Source organism: Eptesicus fuscus, chromosome 22 (genome assembly GCF_027574615.1).
Source record: "Eptesicus fuscus isolate TK198812 chromosome 22, DD_ASM_mEF_20220401, whole genome shotgun sequence".
Taxonomy (NCBI): domain Eukaryota; kingdom Metazoa; phylum Chordata; class Mammalia; order Chiroptera; family Vespertilionidae; genus Eptesicus; species Eptesicus fuscus.
The window spans coordinates 1,703,274-1,728,604 of NC_072494.1; the positions used below are offsets into that span (position 1 = coordinate 1,703,274).

A 25,331-nucleotide genomic window follows, 5' to 3' on the forward strand; every position below is an offset into this window, starting at 1 on the left:
AAAGGAATCTTGTAGAAGACGGTATTTTAAATTCATGATGCATATTTTTTTCAGAATTCAATTCCGTTTTAAGGCAAATTAACTAACAGTCTCCAGCCAAGGGATGTGCTTTAGAAATGTCATTTTCTAACCTGTCCAGGCCTTTCCAAGTACGGCTTGCCATGGGCCCAGCAAGGTCAAGGATGAAACTCAATTTTTCTGACCCCTGAAATCTTTGCAACAAAGGAATGCAGAGAATCAACACAGACATTTATAAGCGATGGCTAATGAGACAGCACTGGCATTCACCTGCACTCTAACGCAGGACACCGCTGATTAATACGGTCCAATTATCTCCGTGGCGACTGGGGAATGGCAGGTAAGCATTTAGAGTGCAAATCTTTGCTGATGTGTGTTTACCAGCCATGGCTTTCAAAAGCCTTGGAGAGGGTTAGGGAGGTGGTACGTGGTTTATAAACCGGGAGGTCTTCTGCATGTATTCAGGAATATAGATATTGCCAACGTGTGATTCAATTACTGCTGCCGCTTCCTGGAGGAGTTCCGTGTTTATTGCTTTTTTTGCAAGACGTTTACTCAGCCCTCCCAAGCCGTTCTCTTTCCTGCATGAGTTCACACACACACTGCTGGTGTCTGCCTGTCTGAGCTGTGCCATCTGCATCATTCGACGCCCCGCAGCCCCTCCGTGTCCCGGTGTCTGCACAGTTCAGGGCCAGCATCATTCAGCAATGACGTTCCAGGGGTAAGCGACACAGGGTCTGAAGAAGCACAGGTGCCACAACAAGTCTGCCAGCCATCGTTTCCATTCCCCTGTTGAGCTTTAGGGGCCAGGTTAGAGGAAACACCCATTCGGAAGGAGGCACCAGGCTCTAACTGTTATCAGCCCGTGAATTACGGTTCCATGTCCGCAGGAGATTTTATACACCGTAACGTCATGGCAACCTGTACTTGAGAAGCGTGTGCTTTAAACAAAAGTGAAATAAAAGGAACGTGACTTTAAAATCAGTAAAATAAACATCAGCTCAGATTCGTACGTCCAAGTACAAGGAATGTGGAAAATACGAACCAACGCATGGATACGCACTATTATAACAACAGTAACAGGGAAAGACCCACGGAGCATTTACCAAGTCTGGCCACCTGGAAGCTCCTTGGGGCAAAGTGTGACCAGTGCTGGGACCACTAGGTGAGACTAGGACCCAACGTACCCCTGGCAAGTCCCTTCTCTTGTAAAGTTCACAGTCTAAGCGAGACAGACAGATGTCGAATGCCAGGGAGAGATGCACCTCCAGGCGATGGACTCAGGAGGAGGGCTGCTGGGGTGGCTTGGGAGTGTGGGGAGCACACTGATGTTTGGAGAACACTGGCCTCTGGGCTACGGGAGAGGAGCTGCAGGTGCCGCAGGGGGAGGGAGCCTGACAATGCGGAAGTGTGAGCAGCTCAGCCTGGTGCGCCGTGGCCCAGGGAGCCGTGAGCACTGCCAGGAGAGGGGGTTGGCACGGACAAGATCATCCTGGACCTTGAATGCCATCAGAAGGCAGGTTTTTAAAAATAATTTTTTTTATTGATTTCAGAGAGGAAGGGAAAGGGAGAGAGAGAAACATCAATGATGAGAGATAGTCACTGATCAGCTGCGAAGGCCCCTGCTTTTCAGAAGCTTAACCCCACCAAGCCGGCCGTTAGCCAGATGTGCTGAGCTGGGAGCCACTTAGGGACATTCCTCAGGCTCGGCTTCTCACCTACACACGTCCTTTCGAACGCGTTCATACCGACGACAATTTCTCACACCACCTGAGCCGGCTGTGCGCTAAGAGGTGTCCCCTTCTTACTTTATTTGTATTCGATCTTGTTTTGTTTTAAGCTAGGGAAATGAGAAAAGGTGTCTTTTCCTCTTCCCTTTCGGAAAGGGCTTAGCATGGGTTTTGGGCCCAATTTCTCCCCCCCACCCTCACCACCCTCACAACGCCCTTCTCCTTCTCCCCCCCCAACCCCAAGGCAAGAGTAGTTCGGAATGACTTAGCAGAGCTGCCTGCCGGCTCAGGGAAAATGGTGAAGCAGGTGCCTGACGCTGGACCGGCCCACACGGAAGGCGAGGCGGTGCAGGAACACAGGGTCATTCGCACGCAGCCTAAGGAAGGTTCCAGGGAAGAACTGAAGGACACCAGCGCCGGTGCTCAGTGCCACGGCGGGAGGAGGCCGCAGACGGGCCCTGCGTCAGGAAGCAGCAGGCAGCGGAGGGCCACGCGGACGGCAGCTTGGTGCGTGTGAACGCCAGCCTCGCGCGCTAAGGAAAAGGCCTGCTGCTCCCTGTCACTTGTTGTGGTGGTTGCTCTCCGGAACGAATTGAAGAATTTCCCCCGAATTCACCTCTTCGGCTCCAGTGTCCGATATGGAGACGCGGGGATGGAGATAATAAGGGACGTGGTTTGGACGCGTAGATTTTCCAGTCCAGGTCGGACACATCGCGCTAAGTGGCACTTGCCGCTGTTAGAATTTAACGAGCACATCACACGGAGAGCGGTCAGGGCAGACATCGGATGGAGACGTTATCGAACGCGCCCGCAGAACAGCGATGCAGACAGAGCTGAGTTTGGATCCAGGCTGTGAGACGGGCTGGCTTGTACACTTTGGCAACCATCTGGATTTGAGTTTCTCAGCCTGTGAAATGGGCCCGATGCTACCCACCTCAGAGGGTTATTTAAATACAAATCAGCCCTGGCTGGTTTGGCTCGGTGGATAGACGTTGGCCCGGTCAGGGCACGTGCCCTGGTTGCGCGCTCCTTCCCCAGTGGCGGCTGTGCAGGAGGCAGCTGATCCACCATTCTCTCTCACCATTGATGTTTCTCTCTCTCTCTCCCCTTCCTCTCTGAAGTCAATAAAAATAAATTAAAAAAAGAAGGAATTCTGACCTAGTCCCTACACCTCATTTCAGGGTTCTCTATGGAATTCTATGACTCTCCAAGTGGCGACCGATGAAAGCCTTGGACGTTCTGTTGGAAATAAGGTACTGAAAGGACAGTGCTCAGTGACACCCGCTGTTCCTTCCCCATCTCTGTCCGGTGCCGCTCCCAGGCCCTGCAGACTCAGGTGCCTGTCACTGGGGGCAGGTGTCCAGCCGTCTGTGTTCGCACACGCCCCAGCTCCGGGGGCTGGGGACGCTGAGCTCCTGACCTCTCACCACCCCCATAAGACTTGCCTGTGTGCGACGTGACTTCAGTTTAGAAGGTAAGAATGTGGCCCTTCCCAACATACACGGATCCTCACACATAAAGACCCAGACACATAAATCCGAAGTCCCAAGGTCCAGGGTCACTCTCGTTTCCATGTGGACCACACGTTTGCTTCTGGAGGGTTTCACGCTCTTCCCCCCCCCCCCCCGCCCCTTCCCCAGAGAGCCCAGGGCGTCCTGTTCCTTCACTGCGTGTGGGAGTAGGTGGGTTTGCTTGCAGGCCCGATGCTCAGTGCTCGGGGATTTAAGCCGGAGGACGGATTGGGAGGGTGGGGACTCTCACTGCAGGCATGCCCTCCCTCCCTCCTGCCCCTGCTCACTGTCTGCTCTCCCCTCCTCCCCAGAGAGAGGGAGCCGCGTGACAAGACAGCCTGATGCAGGGCTGCCGCTGAGCGCCTGGGTGCGGACCCCCTTCTTGTCATTAGCAGGTGGCCCCGGTGAAACCCACGGCTCGCTGCTCGGCACGGCCCCCAAGATGTCAGCGTCGGGCCCTTGGAAAATACTTCACATAACCCTGAGATCCTGACACACTGGGGACTCAGCTCTCTGCCAGCTTCCTTAATTAATCCCACGTCCTGTCCCCTGGTCCCGAGCGAGGCGGTGACACGGCGAGCTGCCTCTGAGGCTGACGGAGATGTGCAGTTCCCAATGCACAGTCGCCGCGTCCTGCGGTGTTTGAGCACCGCAGAGGCCCGGATCCGTGAATATTTCAACGCCTGCTCCCACAGTGACACGCTGCGCTCTACTTTTACTTTCGCCGGAGAACATTTTTTGATTAGTTTCAAGCCTGAAATCATTCTTTAGGAAAAGGAAAAAACCCACACACACAGAGGAAAGAAACTTAATAATTCATGGCATGGCTGCCAAGGTAAGTTTTCTTAATGTGCCTGTCAGGTCCTGGGGTTTACAGAGTCTATCGCCTATTTTCTTAGAGGCTGGGACAGACACTCATTGATTTTCCTCATTTTGAACAAAAGAAAATATACCCCATCCCCACAGGCCCAGGAAGGGCCGCTCGCAAACACGGCTTGATTTTATCGTTCACCTGCAGGACCGAGGCTATTTTAAAAAAACCCCGGGGAGGATGCAGACTTGATCTATGCTGGAAACCTCTGCCCTCCCGTCCGTCTTCCACGAGCGGTGAGGGTCTGTGGACTGGCCGCCAGGCCCCGTGGAAAGTGATGAAATGATCCTCTGTACAGCTCTCCTGCTGAAATGTCAGGCCTGGCGAGCGGGGCCTCACGCTCGCGCCTGGCATTTCCCTCCTGTCTGTGGGCTGCCAGGAAGCAAACACGAGCAGTGAGGACTTGTGTCGGGCAGGTAGCCGGCGAGCTCGCTGTCAAAAATCTATTATTAGGGCTCTGATCTCCCGCACAGACCCGAGGCGGCCAGGCAGCCAGGGACCAGGCAGGGAAAGGCAGCACAATGCAGAGGGGGACGCCTTGTCAATCAGCACAGGAGCATATGCAAATGAGCGCATGCAAATGAGGACGGGTCCGATCTGAGCCTCTCTCAAACCCAGGGCTCCTTTATGCTGGGAATTGTCATGCGGCCTCTCTATTTGATCTGCCTCCTTTGGGCTGTTCTGTAAACACAGCGCAGACCAGGGCCTTTAATAATTTGATAGTTAAACGTGTGATCGTCGGAGAATGTTTTTACATACTGTATGTAAATCACAGGCTAGGTTTTTTTTGGCATCACTTTGGTGCGTGCGCGCGCACACACACACACACACACACACACACACACGAGAGATGAGTGGGTAGCAAGCAGAAGGCTCTCCTTTGAATTATTCTTTTGGCATGATTTATCATTTTTTTGTTATTCATTTAAATATTCTCTTTATTGGGTTATTTTAGTCATTTCAATATCAACATGTAAGCGTTTATTGATAAAGATGGTTACAACCAATAGCTGAAATTCTGTGAAAGACACAGGTGTCCTTTTCTAAAAGAATTTTATGTGTCAGTAACCCTGTGATTGGCACAGAAAAAACCCAGCCCATGAAGAACGGCTTCCTATAACACACACACACACACACACACACACGCACACACACACACACACAACACACGCACATATGCAACACCACAGGACTCATTCGTACCCATGTCTGAAAGGACACTGCCCCCAGGGAGGACCTCATGGGACATGTCACACACGGCTGGATGGCTCCGCTTACACAGGTGATGGCTGTCCCTGGATTTGGGACTGTCTTAAGATGTCACTATTTGAAACTAAATAACTTGAGACTAAAACAAGAAAAAAAAAACACACACAAAAACTAGGAAAAATAATGAGTAATCCACTTGAGGACGGCATTTCTAAATAATGTCACTGGTGAGATCAGTGTTTTCTTCCAATCAAATTAAACTGAGGAGTCCTGCCCTCCCCCCAAAAACCCCTAATAATATATTCAACTGAGTGGTGCCCCGTGAGCTGCTGTTTGATGTTAACGAAAGTTTCCTGCATGGACCCTAGAAAAAGGAGTTAGGGAGTAACCACTTACAGTATAAAATCTCTACTGTCCAAAGGAAGGTACAGATCATTGCTTTTGATTTAAAAAAATTATTGAATTTATTGTGGTGATACTGGTTAACGAAATTATGTAGGTTTCAAGTGTACAGTTCTATAATACATCCTAAATATATTGGATTGTGTTCACCACCCAAAGTCAATTATTCTCCCATCACGATATACCCTGCCTTTCCCCTCATACACCTCTCCCACACCCCTCTCTAGTAATCACCACACTGCTGTCTCTGCTTATGAGTTTTTATTTTTGCTTCATTCCGTCACCTTTTTCACCGAGCCCCCCAACTCCCCTCCCCTCTGACAGCTGTCAATATGTTTTCCGTATCTATAAGTCTGCTTCTTATCTGGCTGTTAGTTTATTTTGTTCGTTAGATTCCACGTATAAGGGGAATCATATGGTACTGGCCCTTCTCTGACTGGCTTATTTCACTGAGCACAATAATCTCCAGGTCCACCCGAGCTGTTGAAAAAGCTAAGAGGTCCTTCTCTGTTATGGCCGAGTAGTATTCCACTGTGTAAATGTCCCACAGGTGTCTTATCCACTCACCTACTGATGGGCATTTGGGCTGCTTCTAAACCTTGGCTATTGTAAATGACGCAATGAACACAGGGGGGCGTGTATTCTTTCAAATTAATGCTTTGTGTTTCTTTGGATATATTCCCAGAAGTGGGATTGCTAGGTCATAGGGCAATGGCATTTTTAACTTTTTGAGGTAACTCCACACTGCTCTCTACAGTGGCTTCACTAACTGCATTCCCACCAACATCCCTTTCCTCCACATCCTCACCAGCACTTGTTTTGTGTGGATTTACTGACGGTAGCCATTCTGACAGGTGTGAGGTGATACCTCCTTGTGGTTTTCATTTGCATTTCTCTGATGATTAGTGATGTTGAGCATCTTTTCATCTGGCTGTTGACCATCTGTATGTCTTCTTTGGAGAAGTGTCTATTCAGGTCGTCTGTCCATTTTAAAATTGGATTGTTTGTTCAGTTTGTGTAAAAGTTCTTTATAAATTTTGGATAGTAAGCCCTTATCAGATGTATCATTGGCCAATATGTTCTCCCATACCGTTGATGGTTTCCTTTGCTGTGCAAGAACTCTTTGGTTTGATGTAGTCCCATTTGTTTATTTTGTCTGTTTCCCTTGCCCTAGGAGATATATCAGATAAAATATTGCTAAGAGGAATGTCTGAGATTTTACTATGTTTTCTTCTAGGATTTTTGTGGAGACTATTTCTTTAGAATCAATGAGTTAGATGGAAGCACTTACATGCTAGAGAGCTTACTTAGCCTCTCAACCTCATAAAAACATTCCTTCTGAACACCGAACAAGCTTACTTCTGATGCCATCTCGCTGTAAAATCGCCTTGAGTTCTATAAATTAACCTCAGATGGACTCATGCTGTGAGCTTGGCTATTTCCAGGCATTTCTCCCACGGCTGAAATTCAGGGTTATAAAGCATCCTATTCGGAATCTGGTTCATATGTCTGGCATCCTCCCCGCTTCTAATCAGCTACAGGTGAGACGGAAAAATCCACTTTCTAAAGCAGGCGTCCTCACACTACGGCCCGCGGGCCACATGCGGGTGTTTTTGCCGTTTTTTTACTTCAAAATAACATATGTGCAGTGTGCATAGGAATTAGTTCATAGTTTTTTTTAAACTATAGTCCGGCCCTCCCAGCGGTCTGAGGGACAGTGAACTGGCCCGTTTAAAAGGTTTGAGGACCCCTGGCTAAAGTAACGGAGCTGAGGATGAGACCGTGGCATGAGATGCTCCCTCTCCCCCTGATATAAATTGTCAAGGGCAACAAGTGGAAATTACCTTGTTTAATGACTTCTAGAGGGAAACGACTTCCTTTATTTAACAAAGGGACCTCAGGCTGAAACAGCCACTTTCAGCCGTTTTTGACGTTACCCACATTAAACGAAGCCTTTCACATTACGAACCGGCTGAGGCGGATATTAAATACGGGCATCACCGCATGTGTAACTGGAAAAGGTGTTTGATCAAACAATGCGGATCCCACCGGATTCAGAACAATCTGACATGTTTTCCATTCTATTTCTTTTCTTTTTTTTAAATAAAAATGTGGATTCATAGTTCCTCAAACAGACCCTCTCATGCCCTCCTGATCTGGGAACCAAAGTTGGGAAAACATTGCTTGACTCTAGATTCCAAACGAACAGCCCAGCGGGCCTTCCTTCCCGGAGCTCCCTCTCTGCAACGCCGTGCCCCTTCGCTCCCCAACGCATTTAAAAGAAGGACGGTACTGAAATGCGGCCAGTTCCCCCAAGTGCCTCAGTTTCCCCCTTTAAACCAGGGGTGGGGAACCTTTTTCCTGCCAAGGGCCATTTGGATATTTATACCATCATTCGAGGGCCGTTCAAAATTATCAACTTAAACATGAGCCTGCTCTGTTTGGTCAGACATGTAGTTAACTCACCCCTCATGCCTCGGCAGGGCCGGACCAAACGATTCCATGGGATTCCATGGCTCGCCGGCTAGACGCTCCCCAGCCCTGGTTTAAACAAACCCGACTTCATTCCAGAGAGAGAAACGTCCTTCTGAGCAACGAGGATCAAGACCAGAGAACACGGAGAGGAAAGAGGTCCTCCCGGCCGTGGAGAGCGTGTTGTTCAGGCGGCCACCCAGAATGCCACTCAGCTTCCCCCCCGGAAACCTGAGACTCAAGCCGCTCTTGTAAAAGCAGACATTCCAGCCCGGCTGGTGTGGCTCAGGGGTTGAGCATTGACCTATGGACCAGGAGGTCACCAGTTCAATTCCCAGTCAGGGCACAGGCCCGGGTTGCGGGCTCGATCCCCAGTGTGGGGTGTGCAGGAGGCAGCTGATCCATGATTCTCTCTCATCATTGATGTTTCTCTCTCTCTCCCCCTCTCCCTTCCTCTCTAGAATCAATAAAAAGTAAAAGCAGATATTCCAGGGCTCAGGGAAAAGTCTTCAGAAGGTCTGAGTGCTAAGCTGTGGTAATTTTTTTAATCTTATGAGAGTATCCGGTGGCAAATTTGGTGAACTGCCCTGACTGCAGCTGCATTGGGGTCGAACCCACAGCTGATAAACCCAGGCCTGGACCTTGACCCCTGGACGCTTCCCCCGCCCCTACAATGGGAGACGCTCTGCGGGCTCGGGCAGAAGGCACCGCGCAGAACTTGCTCCTGTCCTGCAATACGTCCCCTTGGCCTCCTGCAGCCGCTCCTCAGATCCTATTACCTTGAAGCGAAAGCAAACACCGCCTTCCCGGAGAAAAACGATTCGTTGTGTCAATATGGAGAGAGGCTCTTTTCAAAACAGATGGCCCAGCGGGAAGGGACTTAGCGGGGAAGCTATTGGAAATGAGGCCCAGCTCTTGAAGACGTGGGGGCGTTTTGTTTGCAGGGAACGCTCCACCGAGGCCTCGCCCCGCTCAGGGCCCACGCGGGTGTTTGTCCAGGAGTTCATAAATCTCCGAAACGGAGCTTCGGGGGCCTGCCTGCGGGCCCGCGGCCGCGCGGAGCCTGTGTGCAGGGCCGCGGCCACGACCAGTGTGTGTGCGCACAAAGGCTCGTCCCGTGGCTGCGACTTCGCAGGTGGTTAGGCCGAGTGAGGGTGCAGAGACTATTGGGGAACCCCAGCTTCCGTGAGCACCGTGAATGGCGCTACGGACGTAAAACACCACCGCGATCGTTCTCTCATCAATCCTTCTCTCATGGATTTGAATGCTCAGGCCCCCGGGGGCCGCCTCCATTCCCCTGCGGGCAGCGTGGCGGGAGAAGAAACTGAATGGCCGATGGAGACACAGTGCCGGCGACAGCCCGCTCAGGGGTCTCCCGCCTCCATCCATGGGCACCGTGGGGCAGCCCACATGATTCTGCATCGAGATGGTGTTCAAGGCCCCTCTGATAGCTCCTGCTCCTCCTTCCTCCTGACACTGTGAGAAGTTGTGGGGCAGGGAGTGGCATTCAGTTAGAAGCAGAACATAACCTTTCTTTTTTAAAAAAATGTATTTTTATCAATTTCAGAGAGGAAGGAAGAGGGAGAGAGAGACAGAAACATCCATGATGAGAGAGAATCATGGGTCGGCTGCCTCCTGCACGCCCCCCCACTGGGGGGATCGAGCCCACAACCCAGGCGTGTGCCCTGACCAGGAATCGAACCCTGACCTCCTGGTTCATGGGCTGATGCTCAACCACTGAGCCACGCCAGCCGGGCGCCGTTCTGCTTTAAAGGCAGGTGTTCGATGCCGCGAGAGAGTGTGCGGGCGAGGTCTGCACTGTCTGGCTGAAGCTGCACACGCTACACACAGCCCCGTTTGTCTGGGGCAGCGGGAAAGCCAGGCTGTGTGACGGAGGCTGATTTCAAAGTCCTAGCACGTGTGCACACGAACGCAGACGGTGAAGGAGGTACGAACATCAGGGTGCTTCTGTGTTCTTCTCTGAACGCCCTGGCGGGAGCCTTCACTAGTCAGTGACAAGACAATCGTGACGATGAGAAATGTGGACCGCAGGGAACAGGATCCCTTAAAGCCCTCCCGCAGCGTCCCCTCGTCTCGAGCCATCAGTGACAGAGCCTCCAGCTCCCATGGAGCCGTCCGTCCTTCCCACTGGGAACTGTCACCAGCAACACGACAAGGTGGGATCATCCAAGACCCGAGACTCTTGCTTGGGACACGCCCTCCTGACCTGTCAGCAGCGTCCCCGAGAGCAAGATGCAGAGGGAGGACACCACCTACCGGACACTCCTCCGTACGTGGTCCGCTTCCCGGCGCCCACTGCCGGCCAGGGCGTGCCGTCGGCTCTGAGTCCCATCAGGCCCGAGACCGTGTTGGTGGCGGTAACGCCGTCTGCGCCACCTGTGGATAACACATCACCACTTACCTGCAGCTTTTAAAGGGACACGGGGAACCCGTTCAGACCCGACAGCCCGGGAAAACGTGCCCGGCACCCCGTCACGAGTGTGTGTCCCCATCCAGGGTCTGCCCTAAGGCCACTCCTCCAACTGCGCTTGAAACGCTGGGCACGCACATGGTTAATTGCTGCCACTTCATTTTCCCAATTCTTGTACAGACCTATGGATGCCAAATGCTATTTGCCAGGTAATTTACTATATATTTGCAAATGAGAACGCAATTTCCAGTGGCTAGAAGGCAGCGTAGATGATTTGTAAAATCATGCACTGACTGTATGATTTGTGGATTCAAGAGACGTTTACTGCACATATGTTTAAGGCAGCGTACCAGGCCCACCCAATAAAACACGATGGGAACTCGTCAGCAATTTCACATCGTGGGAGTTGGTATCTCTTTCTTTTCCTTTTACTTTATTAAAGGTTCCAATGCCGCTGTTGGACGGTTACATTATCGCGTCATTTGTTTCCGGTGAGCTGCTGTGACTGTGGCTTTGTGTCCTAATTCTTCCTGCGTGAGACACGTGTTTATGAGAAAAATAAGCATGTTCCTTGGCTCCCAAGTCGGGCGTCTCTTTATGAGCGTGAGTCGGGGTGGGGTGGGGGGAGATGCATCTACCGCGTCTGTGAGCTCAGGGCTCACTCTGATCCTTTCCGTAACCTCTGAACCAAGACACACACGCCCGTTCGTGGCTCGAGATAAACGCCGTGTGACGCCGCCTTCAGGCCGCGAGTGCACACCTGCGGGGCTAGAAGTCTTACCTTCCTTGGCAGCCCTCGCGATGCTGACGATGTCCGTGACGTTGGGGGTCAATTTGGCAAAAAACGGGACGCGAACCGCTTGGCGAACCCAGCGGCAGATGTTCCGCACCAGCTCCGGGTCCTGTCAGACAGGGGGACGAAAAGCAGACCACGATTAAAGAGCCGCGCTGTCACCGCAGTGTGTCCCAGCCACCCCCACCGGCGCTGAGCTCCACGGCATTTCTCAGGAAGACATCTGGACGCATGGGGGTGGGATTGGGGTGTCCCCGCTTGACGTGAACGGCAAGTTCAAAGCACGAGGTTACAAGCCTCAAAAGGGCCTTCGGAAACCAAAACTATGCAGCACCCGAAGGAAGAACGAGCTCCCCACGACGCGGCAGGAATCAAACGTGAACTTCCGGGGTGAGTGTGGGACACCCGCAGGGTGTCCAGTGGCCTCCCTGGCTGAAGTCCAGCAGGGAATGTCTCAGCTGGTGACTCCCGGTGAATGCTATGGGACCTGAAACCCTTGTTTTCGTTGTTATTATTATTACTATTTAATCCTCACCCAACGGTATGTCCATTGATTTCTTTTTTTTAGAGAGAGTGGAAGAGAGAGGAAAAGACAGAGAGAAACATCCATGTGAGAGAGACACATTGATTAGTTGCCTTCTGCACGTGCCCCGACCAGGGCATGGGCCAAGGAAGAGCCTGCAACCGAGGTACGTGTCCTTGACTGGAATTGAACCCGGGACCCTTTGGTCCACAGGCTGGCACTCTACCCACTGAGCCACACTGGCCAGGGCTCGCTTCTGTTCTCAGAAGGCTTAGTCTTGCTGACGTGTGTCCAGGAGGAAACCTGTGACTCCCCAGTCGAACTAATTAAGATGCGAGCAGGTGCTGAGACAGGCTGCACATGAGCTAATCAGGAACCTTCCCACGATCCGAGCAGCACTTCCCAACACGCACCCCCTCGAAAGAACTGACCGAAGTGGCACGGATGAAATAAACTCTCTAAGGCTCGGGCTCCCGCGCCCACCCCCGGGTTCCGCGGCGCCTGCATCCTCAGGGAAGTGTCATTTAGCGGGCGATCACCTGTCCGATCGGGAAAATAGCTTGGATGGAGTCACGTTGGTTCCCACCCAGACAACAGCCCCCCCGCCCCATTAATTTTAGTGCAAAATTTATTCTGACAGGTACTGATAATGCACTTTGATAAATCACCTTAAGATATGCAAAAGCAATTCATTATTGAACGTGGCAATATTATCTTAGCAAGTGGAAATGTGGGGTTTTTTTTGAATAAAAGAAAAAGGCAGAAAAAAACATAGTCATATATTTCAACGATGAAACAGTAGGCAAGTACATCCTTTGCAATTAATCTTTGTATATGTAAGAAAGCTGCTCTTTGCATTTTAACCTTTCCGAGTCTTTTAAGATGAGATTTCGAATGGTCTAACCTTTAGAAAGGACCTTTTCACGTGGGCCTAACGCGTCTCGACCCGTCATCTCGCATTCCTCTGAACGTTACGCGTTTGTGGGCCAAGATGCTGCGACGCGGTGATTTCTGGTGACTGTTATTGTCTGTGCAGCAGAACTCATGATTTTAACAAAGAAACATTTCTTTTGGCTTTGCTTGTTCTCTTTCAGGACAGTCATTTCTTCATGAAGCAAAAGAATGAATATGGCGGCGTACGGCACGCTCTACAGGGCACACTGCACCGTGCACAGTCAGACCTGGAGACGGAGCTGAACCAATTCGCACTCATGGAAATGGAGATCGGCCTGCCCACGCGATGCTATGAAATATTTATCACCGCGCCACTGGCGTGAGGGAGGGAGTTGCATCTTCGGGACTTTCATGTTTAAGTGATGAATTTCCATGGGACGTAGCCTAGAAATGACAGCAACTCCCGATGATGGGGATAGCATGTCCTTCGAGAAACACGCTCTTCGAGGCAGAACCGGACAACAGGTGAAAGATCACTTGCCCTGCATAATGCGTGGCATGCAGCCTGCTCAGAATCACCAAAACAAACTGAAAACCTTATTGGGCCCTGGCCGGTGTGGCTTAGTGGATTACGCATCGTCCCAGGCAGCAAGAGGTCTCTGGTTTCTATGCCAGGTCAGGGCACAGGCCCGGGTTGCGGGCTCCATCCCCAGTAGGGGGCGTGCAAGAGGCAGCTGACTGATGTTTCTCTATCATCAATGATTCTATCTTCTCTTTTTCCCTCTCTCTAAAAAGAATCAATAAAAACATATTTTTAAAAATCTTACTGGGTTCCAGGTGGGTAGACACAAATAATCGAACACATGCTTCTAAGTGGCTTTCACTGTTGCCGACCTCCATGTCTTTGTCATTCACTTTGAACATGTCTCGCGTTGTCCCCTCTTGCTCATCAGGAGTAGAATACCTTAAGTCAGGGGTCCTCAAACTTTTTAAACAGGGGGCCAGTTCCCTGTCCCTGAGAGAAGGAGGGGAGTCGGAGAGTGCGGCGCACATTCCACACATGCGCACTGCGGGCCTGGGACGAGTCGGCTGCTAAGCAGGACAGGCAGCGGCGGGCCGGATAAATGTCCTCGGCGGGCCGCATGTGGCCCGCGGGCCGTAGTTTGAGGACCCCTGCCTTAAGTGAATGCCTTTCACCCACTGTTTGACAACGTGCCATTTGTTCTAAGTTGATCAGTATTTTGGGGGAAAAAAGTCCCGTTACTGTTGTCTATGGAATCCCGCGTGTCTATTCGCAGGACCCACCATGTGCGCCTGCTGCGATTCCTGCTGTAGGTGTGCAGCGCGTTCGGATGCATTTTTCTCATCTTCACAGTCAGCCAAACCAGCTGCTGACGAACCCTCAGACGCAGCTGAAACGTAATTTGGTTACCCGGGAATTTTAAAGACGACTTCTGACCAACGTTCTCGTGAACGTGCATGACTTCTGTAAACTGTGAAGCTCTGTTTGACACGCACCCTCGGGGTGATCCTAATCCCAGGGAAGTGGGGCAGGCTGGGAGCAGATAAAGCGAATCTGTGCACCGTGGGGAGTGAGGGCAGACGGGAACTATTCCCGCCTCCCTGGTGTCCTTCCACGTCTGGTATCCATGCTCAAGGTCAAAAAGAAAGGAACAGTGTTCCTGCATCTTCACCTCGTTTTCCAGGGAAAACATCAGACGCGGTTGCCCTTCCCAACAAGCGAGTTTTAGAGTCTTGTTGCAATGAATAGGTTGTAGACCCGTTCTAATTCCCCCCGAATGTTCTGGAGAGGAAAGACACAAGGGAACCGTGAGCTCTCAGACAAATTCACAGTTTGACATTATCCACACCGACAAAAAGTCCGTCACACAAAGCAAGGCGAGGCTGCTCTTCGCACGCCAGGCATGGAACACTGTAGGCGCTCCAAAAACCCTTGTTGTGCCAACGAGAGAAGATGGATGGGAACTCGGCTCCCTGTCAATAGAACTACTCTAGAGCCACCGGGACACAGACTGTGGGTCTGTCCCAAGAGGACCCTCTGGAATAGATTCCTATGGGGACCCAAAGTATTTTAGGAGAGCTAATGTCTAAAAGCATGAACTCCAAGAAGACCAGTTTACAAGTGTGGGATAATTTCAGGGAAAAAAAACAATGGTGGATAATCACGCGAGAGAGAGAGAGAGAGAGAGAGCGAGAGCAGCTGAACAAGTCTTTTGAAGTACCTAACCCACACCAAGTCTGCCAGGATCACCACGCTGTTCCTGTCTCTTCCCACAGCTCTGAATAATACCCATGATGCCCGGCTGGCGGGGCTCAGTGGTTGAACGTCAACCTATGAACCAGGAGGTCACGGTTCAATTCCCAGGAGGCAGCCGATCCATGATTCTCTCTCATCATTGATGTTTCTCTCTCTCTCTTCCTCTCCTTCCTCTCTGAAATCAATAAAAACATATTTTGAAAAAACAAGACCCATGGGGACTATGACTCTCAATCTCTCCCACAGCAACGACTCCTGTGTGTGCATGTGTGTCCGCCTGATCTTCTCGAACACCCGTTAACCTTTTGTTACTCATGTGATCACCAAAGACAGCTACCAGGCAACAGAGGGGTTCCCTGTGTACGAGGACAAGAGGGACGGCACGAGCCTGTGAAGAGATCATGAGGTCCTGGAGCTGATGGGGGCCAGGGGTGCTGCCTGGGCGACGGTCCCAGCTGGACTCGCTCAAAAGCGGAGGAAGGCAAGTGAGACAGAAACGCGGCGGCTCCGACCATTTCCCGGAGGAGCAGCCCTGGGTCCGCCTGTGGGTGGGACCCTCTGGAATAGCTTCCTCCGAGGACCAGGCAGCGACGGCAGCAGGAACTAGAAAGGGCAGAGCTGAGGAGACGGCGTGCCGCCCTCGCTCCCACGGGCCCCAGCTGTCTGTCTGTGAAGCGCTCCTGCCCTGTGGGGCAGCCCGGAGGGACCTGGAGACCAGGATGCTGTGACAGAAGCCAGTCTGAGAAAGACAAGTAAGACCCTGAGCAGGAGGCCTGGGACAGACGGACACACCTCGACGTGGGGCCGGGGGGACGAGAAGGGATAAACCGAAGAACCTGTGTGCTTATAGGCAAAGCCCATGGACACGGGCAATGGGTGGTGAGGACCTGGGGGGGCGGGTAGGGGCTGGGAGAAGGGGGTAAGGGGAGGAAAGGAGAGATATCTGTAATGCTATCAACAATGAAAAGTTTTTTTAAAAAAATTCATCTGGGTCATAATAATTTTTAATTCTAATAACTAGTATATAGTTTTAGTATAGTAGAGGCCAGATGCACTAAATTCATGCAAGAGGAGGCCTTCCTTCCCCCGGCTGCCGGCACCGGCTTCCCTCTGGCACCCGGGACCCGGGCTTCCCTCGCAGCCCCGGCTTTGTCAGAAGGACGTCTGGTCTAATGGGCATATTGCGCTTTTATTATTATTGTTATAGTGTGCAGTATGTAGCTATGGTCCTAGTGCTAGCAGGTGGGAGTTATGGGGGGGGTACCCTGTGACGCCCTCTCTCTGGAGGACTGGCGTTGCCCCAATTACGAGGGCACCGCATCGCCCTGGTTTCCTGCTGCGAACAAAGGAAAACGCACCAGAGAATGGGGCTGAGAATTTCTTGAGGAGCTAAATTACAAGGGAAGTTTTTGACTTTAAGAAACATTTCTCTTCAATTTACCTGGCAATTTTCATGCTGTACAAGTCTTTTCAAAATTCCTTTCTTAGAAGCTGGCATTTCAGCGAATCCATCTAGCAGCTCTAAACTGCTTTCCATAAGGAACTTCTGGGCCCCCATCGGCAGGCCCCGGCAGTAAGGAGCCAGCATTTTACTACGTCCTTTTTCTGACAGAGAATGTGGGCCCGGAGGTCAACCTGAGTGCCTCTTTCAACTTCTTAATTTTCTTCCCCATTTTCCAGGCCTACACCATCATCTCCTTCAGCAAAATTGCTCCCTGAAGTGAAATTCAGCCATCCCTTGCAAGCGAGAACTCTGAAGGCTCCCACTTCATTCCTACCTGTAAGACCAGATGCAGCGTCAGAGTAAAAAATTATTTTTAAAAGAGGAGAAATGAAAGTAAGCATTTAGGAGCTATAACTACCTGCTAGTCAGTAGCCGTGGGCCTGACACCAGTGGACACTGAGTCACTGTGTGTGATGAGGGGTGACGGTGGACACTGAGTCACTGTGTGTGATGAGGGGTGATGGTGGACACTGAGTCACTGTGTGTGATGAGGGGTGACGGTGGACACTGAGTCACTGTGTGTGATGAGGGGTGATGGTGGACACTGAGTCACTGTGTGTGATGAGGGGTGATGGTGGACACTGAGTCACTGTGTGTGATGAGGGGTGATGGTGGACACTGAGTCACTGTGTGTGATGAGGGGTGATGGTGGACACTGTGTCACTGTGTGTGATGAGGGGTGACGGTGGACACTGTGTCAGTGTGTGTGATGAGGGGTGACAGTAGACACTGTGTCACTGTGTGTGATGAGGGGTGACGGTGGACACTGAGTCACTGTGTGTGATGAGGGGTGACGGTGGACACTGTGTCACTGTGTGTGATGAGGGGTGTTGGTGGACACTGTGTCACTGTGTGTGATGAGGGGTGACGGTGGACACTGTGTCACTGTGTGTGATGAGGGGTGATGGTGGACACTGTGTCACTGTGTGTGATGAGGGGTGATGGTGGACACTGTGTCACTGTGTGTGATGAGGGGTGACAGTAGACACTGAGTCACTGTGTGTGATGAGGGTGACGGTGGACACTGAGTCACTGTGTGTGATGAGGGGTGATGGTGGACACTGTGTCACTGTGTGTGATGAGGGGTGATGGTGGACACTGTCACTGTGTGTGATGAGGGGTGATGGTGGACACTGTGTCAGTGTGTGTGATGAGGGGTGACGGTGGACACTGTGTCAGTGTGTGTGATGAGGGGTGACGGTAGACACTGTGTCACTGTGTGTGATGAGGGGTGATGGTGGACACTGTCACTGTGTGTGATGAGGGGTGATGGTGGACACTGTGTCACTGTGTGTGATGAGGGGTGACGGTGGACACTGTGTCAGTGTGTGTGATGAGGGGTGATGGTGGACACTGTGTCACTGTGTGTGATGAGGGGTGACAGTAGACACTGAGTCACTGTGTGTGATGAGGGGTGATGGTGGACACTGAGTCAGTGTGTGTGATGAGGGGTGATGGTGGACACTGAGTCACTGTGTGTGATGAGGGGTGACAGTAGACACTGAGTCACTGTGTGTGATGAGGGTGACAGTGGACACTGTGTCACTGTGTGTGATGAGGGGTGACGGTGGACACTGAGTCACTGTGTGTGATGAGGGGTGACGGTGGACACTGAGTCACTGTGTGTGATGAGGGGTGATGGTGGACACTGTGTCACTGTGTGTGATGAGGGGTGACGGTGGACACTGTGTCACTGTGTGTGATGAGGGGTGACGGTGGACACTGAGTCACTGTGTGTGATGAGGAGTGATGGTGGACACTGAGTCACTGTGTGTGATGAGGGGTGACAGTAGACACTGTGTCACTGTGTGTGATGAGGGGTGATGGTGGACACTGAGTCGCTGTGTGTGATGAGGGGTGACAGTGAACACTGTGTCACTGTGTGTGATGAGGGTGATGGTGGACACTGAGTCACTGTGTGTGATGAGGGGTGATGGTGGACACTGTGTCACTGTGTGTGATGAGGGGTGACGGTGGACACTGTGTCACTGTGTGTGATGAGGGGTGACGGTGGACACTGTGTCAGTGTGTGTGATGAGGGGTGACGGTGGACACTGAGTCACTGTGTGTGATGAGGGTGATGGTGGACACTGTGTCACTGTGTGTGATGAGGGGTGACGGTGGAAACTGAGTCACTGTGTGTGATGAGGGGTGACGGTGGACACCGTGTCAGTGTGTGTGATGAGGGGTGATGGTGGACACTGTGTCACTGTGTGTGATGAGGGGTGATGGTGGACACTGTGTCACTGTGTGTGATGAGGGGTGACAGTGAACACTGTGTCACTGTGTGTGATGAGGGTGACGGTGAACACTGTGTCACTGTGTGTGATGAGGGTGATGGTGGACACTGTGTCACTGTGTGTGATGAGGGGTGACGGTGAACACTGTGTCACTGTGTGTGATGAGGGGTGACAGTGGACACTGAGTCACTGTGTGTGATGAGGGGTGATGGTGGACACTGAGTCACTGTGTGTGATGAGGGGTGACGGTGGACACCGTGTCAGTGTGTGTGATGAGGGGTGATGGTGGACACTGTGTCACTGTGTGTGATGAGGGGTGACGGTGGACACCGTGTCAGTGTGTGTGATGAGGGGTGACGGTGAACACTGTGTCACTGTGTGTGATGAGGGGTGATGGTGGACACTGTGTCACTGTGTGTGATGAGGGGTGATGGTGGACACTGTGTCACTGTGTGTGATGAGGGGTGATGGTGGACACTGTCACTGTGTGTGATGAGGGGTGATGGTGAACACTGTGTCACTGTGTGTGATGAGGGGTGATGGTGGACACTGAGTCACTGTGTGTGATGAGGGGTGACAGTAGACACTGTGTCACTGTGTGTGATGAGGGGTGATGGTGGACACTGAGTCACTGTGTGTGATGAGGGGTGATGGTGGACACTGAGTCACTGTGTGTGATGAGGAGTGATGGTGGACACTGAGTCACTGTGTGTGATGAGGGGTGATGGTGGACACTGAGTCACTGTGTGTGATGAGGGGTGACGGTGGACACTGAGTCACTGTGTGTGATGAGGGGTGATGGTGGACACTGTGTCACTGTGTGTGATGAGGGGTGATGGTGGACACTGAGTCACTGTGTGTGATGAGGGGTTATGGTGGACACTGTGTCACTGTGTGTGATGAGGGGTGATGGTGGACACTGTGTCACTGTGTGTGATGAGGGGTGATGGTGGACACTGAGTCGCTGTGTGTGATGAGGGTGACGGTGGACACTGTGTCACTGTGTGTGATGAGGGGTGATGGTGGACACTGTGTCACTGTGTGTGATGAGGGGTGATGGTGGACACTGTGTCACTGTGTGTGATGAGGGGTGATGGTGGACACTGAGTCACTGTGTGTGATGAGGGGTGATGGTGGACACTGAGTCACTGTGTGTGATGAGGGGTGACGGTGGACACTGTGTCACTGTGTGTGATGAGGGGTGACGGTGGACACTGTGTCACTGTGTGTGATGAGGGTGACGGTGGACACTGTCACTGTGTGTGATGAGGGGTGATGGTGAACACTGTGTCACTGTGTGTGATGAGGGGTGACGGTGAACACTGTGTCACTGTGTGTGATGAGGGGTGATGGTGGACACTGTGTCACTGTGTGTGATGAGGGGTGATGGTGGACACTGTCACTGTGTGTGATGAGGGGTGATGGTGGACACTGTCACTGTGTGTGATGAGGGGTGATGGTGAACACTGTGTCACTGTGTGTGATGAGGGGTGACGGTGAACACTGTGTCACTGTGTGTGATGAGGGGTGATGGTGGACACTGTGTCACTGTGTGTGATGAGGGGTGATGGTGGACACTGTGTCACTGTGTGTGATGAGGGGTGATGGTGGACACTGTGTCACTGTGTGTGATGAGGGGTGATGGTGGACACTGTGTCAGTGTGTGTGATGAGGGGTGATGGTGGACACTGTCACTGTGTGTGATGAGGGGTGATGGTGGACACTGAGTCACTGTGTGTGATGAGGGGTGATGGTGAACACTGTCACTGTGTGTGATGAGGGGTGATGGTGGACACTGTCACTGTGTGTGATGAGGGGTGATGGTGGACACTGTGTCACTGTGTGTGATGAGGGGTGATGGTGGACACTGTGTCACTGTGTATGATGAGGGGTGATGGTGAACACTGTGTCACTGTGTGTGATGAGGGGTGACGGTGAACACTGTGTCACTGTGTGTGATGAGGGGTGACGGTGGACACTGAGTCACTGTGTGTGATGAGGGGTGACGGTGGACACTGTGTCAGTGTGTGTGATGAGGGGTGATGGTGGACACTGTGTCACTGTGTGTGATGAGGGGTGATGGTGAACACTGTGTCACTGTGTGTGATGAGGGGTGATGGTGGACACTGAGTCACTGTGTGTGATGAGGGGTGATGGTGGACACTGAGTCACTGTGTGTGATGAGGGGTGATGGTGGACACTGAGTCACTGTGTGTGATGAGGGGTGATGGTGGACACTGTGTCAGTGTGTGTGATGAGGGGTGATGGTGGACACTGAGTCGCTGTGTGTGATGAGGGGTGATGGTGGACACTGAGTCACTGTGTGTGATGAGGGGTGATGGTGGACACTGTGTCACTGTGTGTGATGAGGGGTGATGGTGGACACTGAGTCACTGTGTGTGATGAGGGGTGATGATGGACACTGTGTCACTGTGTGTGATGAGGGGTGATGATGGACACTGTGTCACTGTGTGTGATGAGGGGTGATGGTGGACACTGTGTCACTGTGTGTGATGAGGGGTGACGGTGGACACTGAGTCACTGTGTGTGATGAGGGGTGACGGTGGACACTGTGTCACTGTATGTGATGAGGGGTTACAGTAGACACTGTGTCACTGTGTGTGATGAGGGGTGATGGTGGACACTGTGTCACTGTGTGTGATGAGGGGTGATGGTGGACACTGTCACTGTGTGTGATGAGGGGTGATGGTGGACACTGTCACTGTGTGTGATGAGGGGTGATGGTGAACACTGTGTCACTGTGTGTGATGAGGGGTGACGGTGAACACTGTGTCACTGTGTGTGATGAGGGGTGATGGTGGACACTGAGTCACTGTGTGTGATGAGGGGTGATGGTGGACACTGAGTCACTGTGTGTGATGAGGGGTGATGGTGGACACTGTGTCACTGTGTGTGATGAGGGGTGATGGTGGACACTGAGTCACTGTGTGTGATGAGGGGTGATGATGGACACTGTGTCACTGTGTGTGATGAGGGGTGATGATGGACACTGTCACTGTGTGTGATGAGGGGTGATGGTGGACACTGTGTCACTGTGTGTGATGAGGGGTGACGGTGGACACTGTGTCACTGTGTGTGATGAGGGGTGACGGTGACACTGTGTCACTGTGTGTGATGAGGGGTGATGGTGGACACTGTGTCACTGTGTGTGATGAGGGGTGATGGTGGACACTGTGTCACTGTGTGTGATGAGGGGTGATGGTGGACACTGAGTCACTGTGTGTGATGAGGGGTGATGATGGACACTGTGTCACTGTGTGTGATGAGGGGTGATGATGGACACTGTCACTGTGTGTGATGAGGGGTGACGGTGGACACTGTGTCACTGTGTGTGATGAGGGGTGACGGTGGACACTGTGTCAGTGTGTGTGATGAGGGGTGACGGTGGACACTGAGTCACTGTGTGTGATGAGGGGTGACAGTGGACACTGTGTCACTGTGTGTGATGAGGGGTGATGGTGAACACCGTCACTGTGTGTTATGAGGGGTGATGGTGGACACTGTCACTGTGTGTGATGAGGGGTGATGGTGAACACCGTCACTGTGTGTGATGAGGGGTGACGGTGGACACTGAGTCACTGTGTGTGATGAGGGGTGACGGTGAACACTGTGTCACTGTGTGTGATGAGGGGTGATGGTGAACACCGTCACTGTGTGTGATGAGGGGTGATGGTGAACACCGTCACTGTGTGTGATGAGGGGTTACAGTGGACACTGTGTCACTGTGTGTGATGAGGGGTGATGATGGACACTGTGTCACTGTGTGTGATGAGGGGTGATGGTGGACACTGTGTCACTGTGTGTGATGAGGGGTGATGGTGGACACTGAGTCACTGTGTGTGATGAGGGGTGATGGTGGACACTGTGTCACTGTGTGTGATGAGGGGTGATGGTGGACACTGTGTCACTGTGTGTGATGAGGGGTGATGGTGGACACTGTGTCACTGTGTGTGATGAGGGGTTACAGTAGACACTGTGTCACTGTGTGTGATGAGGGGTGATGGTGGACACTGAGTCACTGTGTGTGATGAGGGGTGACTGTTGACACTGTGTCACTGTGTGTGATGAGGGTGACAGTGGACACTGTGTCACTGTGTGTGATGAGGGGTGACGGTGGACACTGTGTCACTGTGTGTGATGAGGGGTGATGGTGGACACTGAGTCACTGTGTGTGATGAGGGGTGATGGTGGACACTGTGTCACTGTGTGTGATGAGGGGTGATGGTGGACACTGAGTCACTGTGTGTGATGAGGGGTGATGGTGGACACTGTGTCACTGTGTGTGATGAGGGGTGACGGTGGACACTGTGTCACTGTGTGTGATGAGGGGTGATGGTGGACACTGTGTCACTGTGTGTAATGAGGGGTGACAGTAGACACTGTGTCACTGTGTGTGATGAGGGGTTACAGTAGACACTGTGTCACTGTGTGTGATGAGGGGTGATGGTGGACACTGTGTCACTGTGTGTGATGAGGGTGACGGTGGACACTGAGTCACTGTGTGTGATGACAGGGATGACCGCTGAGAAATGAGATGGGGCCTTCAGCTGATGTCAAATAGACTGAGCCTGTTCTCCACCAAATAGAGAGCTGGCCCCCGGCGCCCCCAGAGCCCCGTATGCACTGAGCCCTCCGCAGTGCTGGAGCTGAGCCAATGCTCTCCATACGGGGTTTTCCTGACCTCATACGCCACATGATCCCACTGAGGGATGCCATGATGGTGTGATTACACGTGGCCACATGGCTGTTTCTAACTAGCTAAGAAACAGACCACTCATACACTATACACATGAACCACGACGCGCAGTCCACATCGCCTGTCTACTGAAGGCAGTCAGATCAGCCTACTTAGGTGTACTGCCCACAGTCCCCTCCCCACTCAGGTCTGCACACTGGCTCCAGCCCCCGAAAGAATTAATTTCCTCCTTTATCTTCTCTTAAGGTTTTGTATATTCTTCTATTTTTATGGCTTCATAGAACTTTAGTAACTAAAGAGATGACTACATGGTATTATTTGCTACATAACTGGGTGGTTCATTTGATAAAAATATTTGAGAAGTATCAGTAGGGTTATACATTTTCAAAGACACGTTAGACAAGATGATACAAATGGTCGGACGACACAGAACACAGGTGTGCTCCTGTAAAGCATCCTTACGCACTCGGCTGCTAATTGTCCACGAACCGCATACCTATTGTGTACAGTGGCTTCACTGACAGCTTGCTGCAATTACGCTGTGATTGTTGCAATCAATCAGTATAGAAAAGCTATCACTTGCAAATTTTTAAGTTAATCTTATTGCATCAGTTCTTCGTACCAAGGGGCCTTTGGGTTTATTTCTTCGTGTTATTGAACATTTCATCAAAGCTAACAACTTGTTTCAGGAGTGATAAGCCAGAGAAAATGACTTCCACGGTGAGTGAGAGGTAATCGGGGCTGGTTTGATAGGAGGAACTTACCCCCTACAACAGCTATTAAAGGAAAACGGAAAAGGAGAAACGTCGTAAATCTAAATTTTGGTACGATTGCATGAATAGGAATGAGCATTAACAAAAATGTATTTGAGGATATGGAATTTGAATCTGCAGAAGGTCATTTTTTTTGTGGTTAAGCCATTAATGTTGAATGCCCCATGTTAGAGGGAGAAGAGCCGCTTTTATGATAAGCACATTCAAAATCAAATCTCTCTCCCTTTGGGATAGAATCGGAGTTGCAAATGGACAGTCCTAGCCTTCTCTATTTCCAGTGTTTGACCCCTGACAAGCACTCTGCAGGCAACGACAGGCGAGCTGAGAAACCTCTGCGTCACCAGGTGTGAAGGGCACACAGGTAAGCATCCTACTCTACATTTAAAACACAAATACAGCTGGGCTGGTGTGGCTCAGTGGTTGAGCGTTGACTTATGAACCAGGAGGTTACAGTTCTATTCCCAGTCAGGGCACATGCCTGGGCTGCAGGCTCGATAACCAGTGGGGGGCATGCAGGAGGCAGCTGATCAATAATTCTCTCTCATCATTGATGTTTCTATTCTCTCCCTCTCCCTTCCTCTATTAAGTCAATAAAAATATATTAAAAAACACACAAATTCACACAAAAACGAGTAACTATCAGATTATTCTGCATCTGTGAGTTTTGATCAATACAGTATTCACATACAGAAGAATAGACAGACATTGCTATTTCCCTTGACTCCGACAATACCAAAACATAACCATGTTTTTCAAGAACCCCTTACTCAGGGCCCTCACTTCTTACTTAGGAAACAGACAGCTGTTTGAACATCACGTATCCTCTAGTTCATCTTGATAGAATGATATCAAATGAAACCACAGAAATAAACCCAGATCGGCCAGGCTGTAAAAGAAATCAGAGGGAGGGAGCCCCACGTCGATGCATCAGCAACAGCCCTAAAAGAGTGTGAAGACCTGTCTGT

At 51.4% G+C, this 25,331-nt stretch overlaps 1 protein-coding gene across 1 annotated transcript in view; it reads right to left on the reverse strand.

The window, feature by feature from the left end:
* The window catches only part of DPYD (dihydropyrimidine dehydrogenase), a 370,484-nt gene that overhangs the window by 49,220 nt on the left and 295,933 nt on the right, over positions 1 to 25,331 (reverse strand). Inside the window, exons 17-18 of the mRNA XM_008147316.3 lie at positions 11,426 to 11,546; positions 10,491 to 10,610 (exon numbers count right to left, since the gene is read on the reverse strand). Of these exons, the coding sequence (XP_008145538.2) occupies positions 10,491 to 10,610; positions 11,426 to 11,546 (241 nt within the window). The remainder of the gene's footprint in view (positions 1 to 10,490; positions 10,611 to 11,425; positions 11,547 to 25,331) is intronic.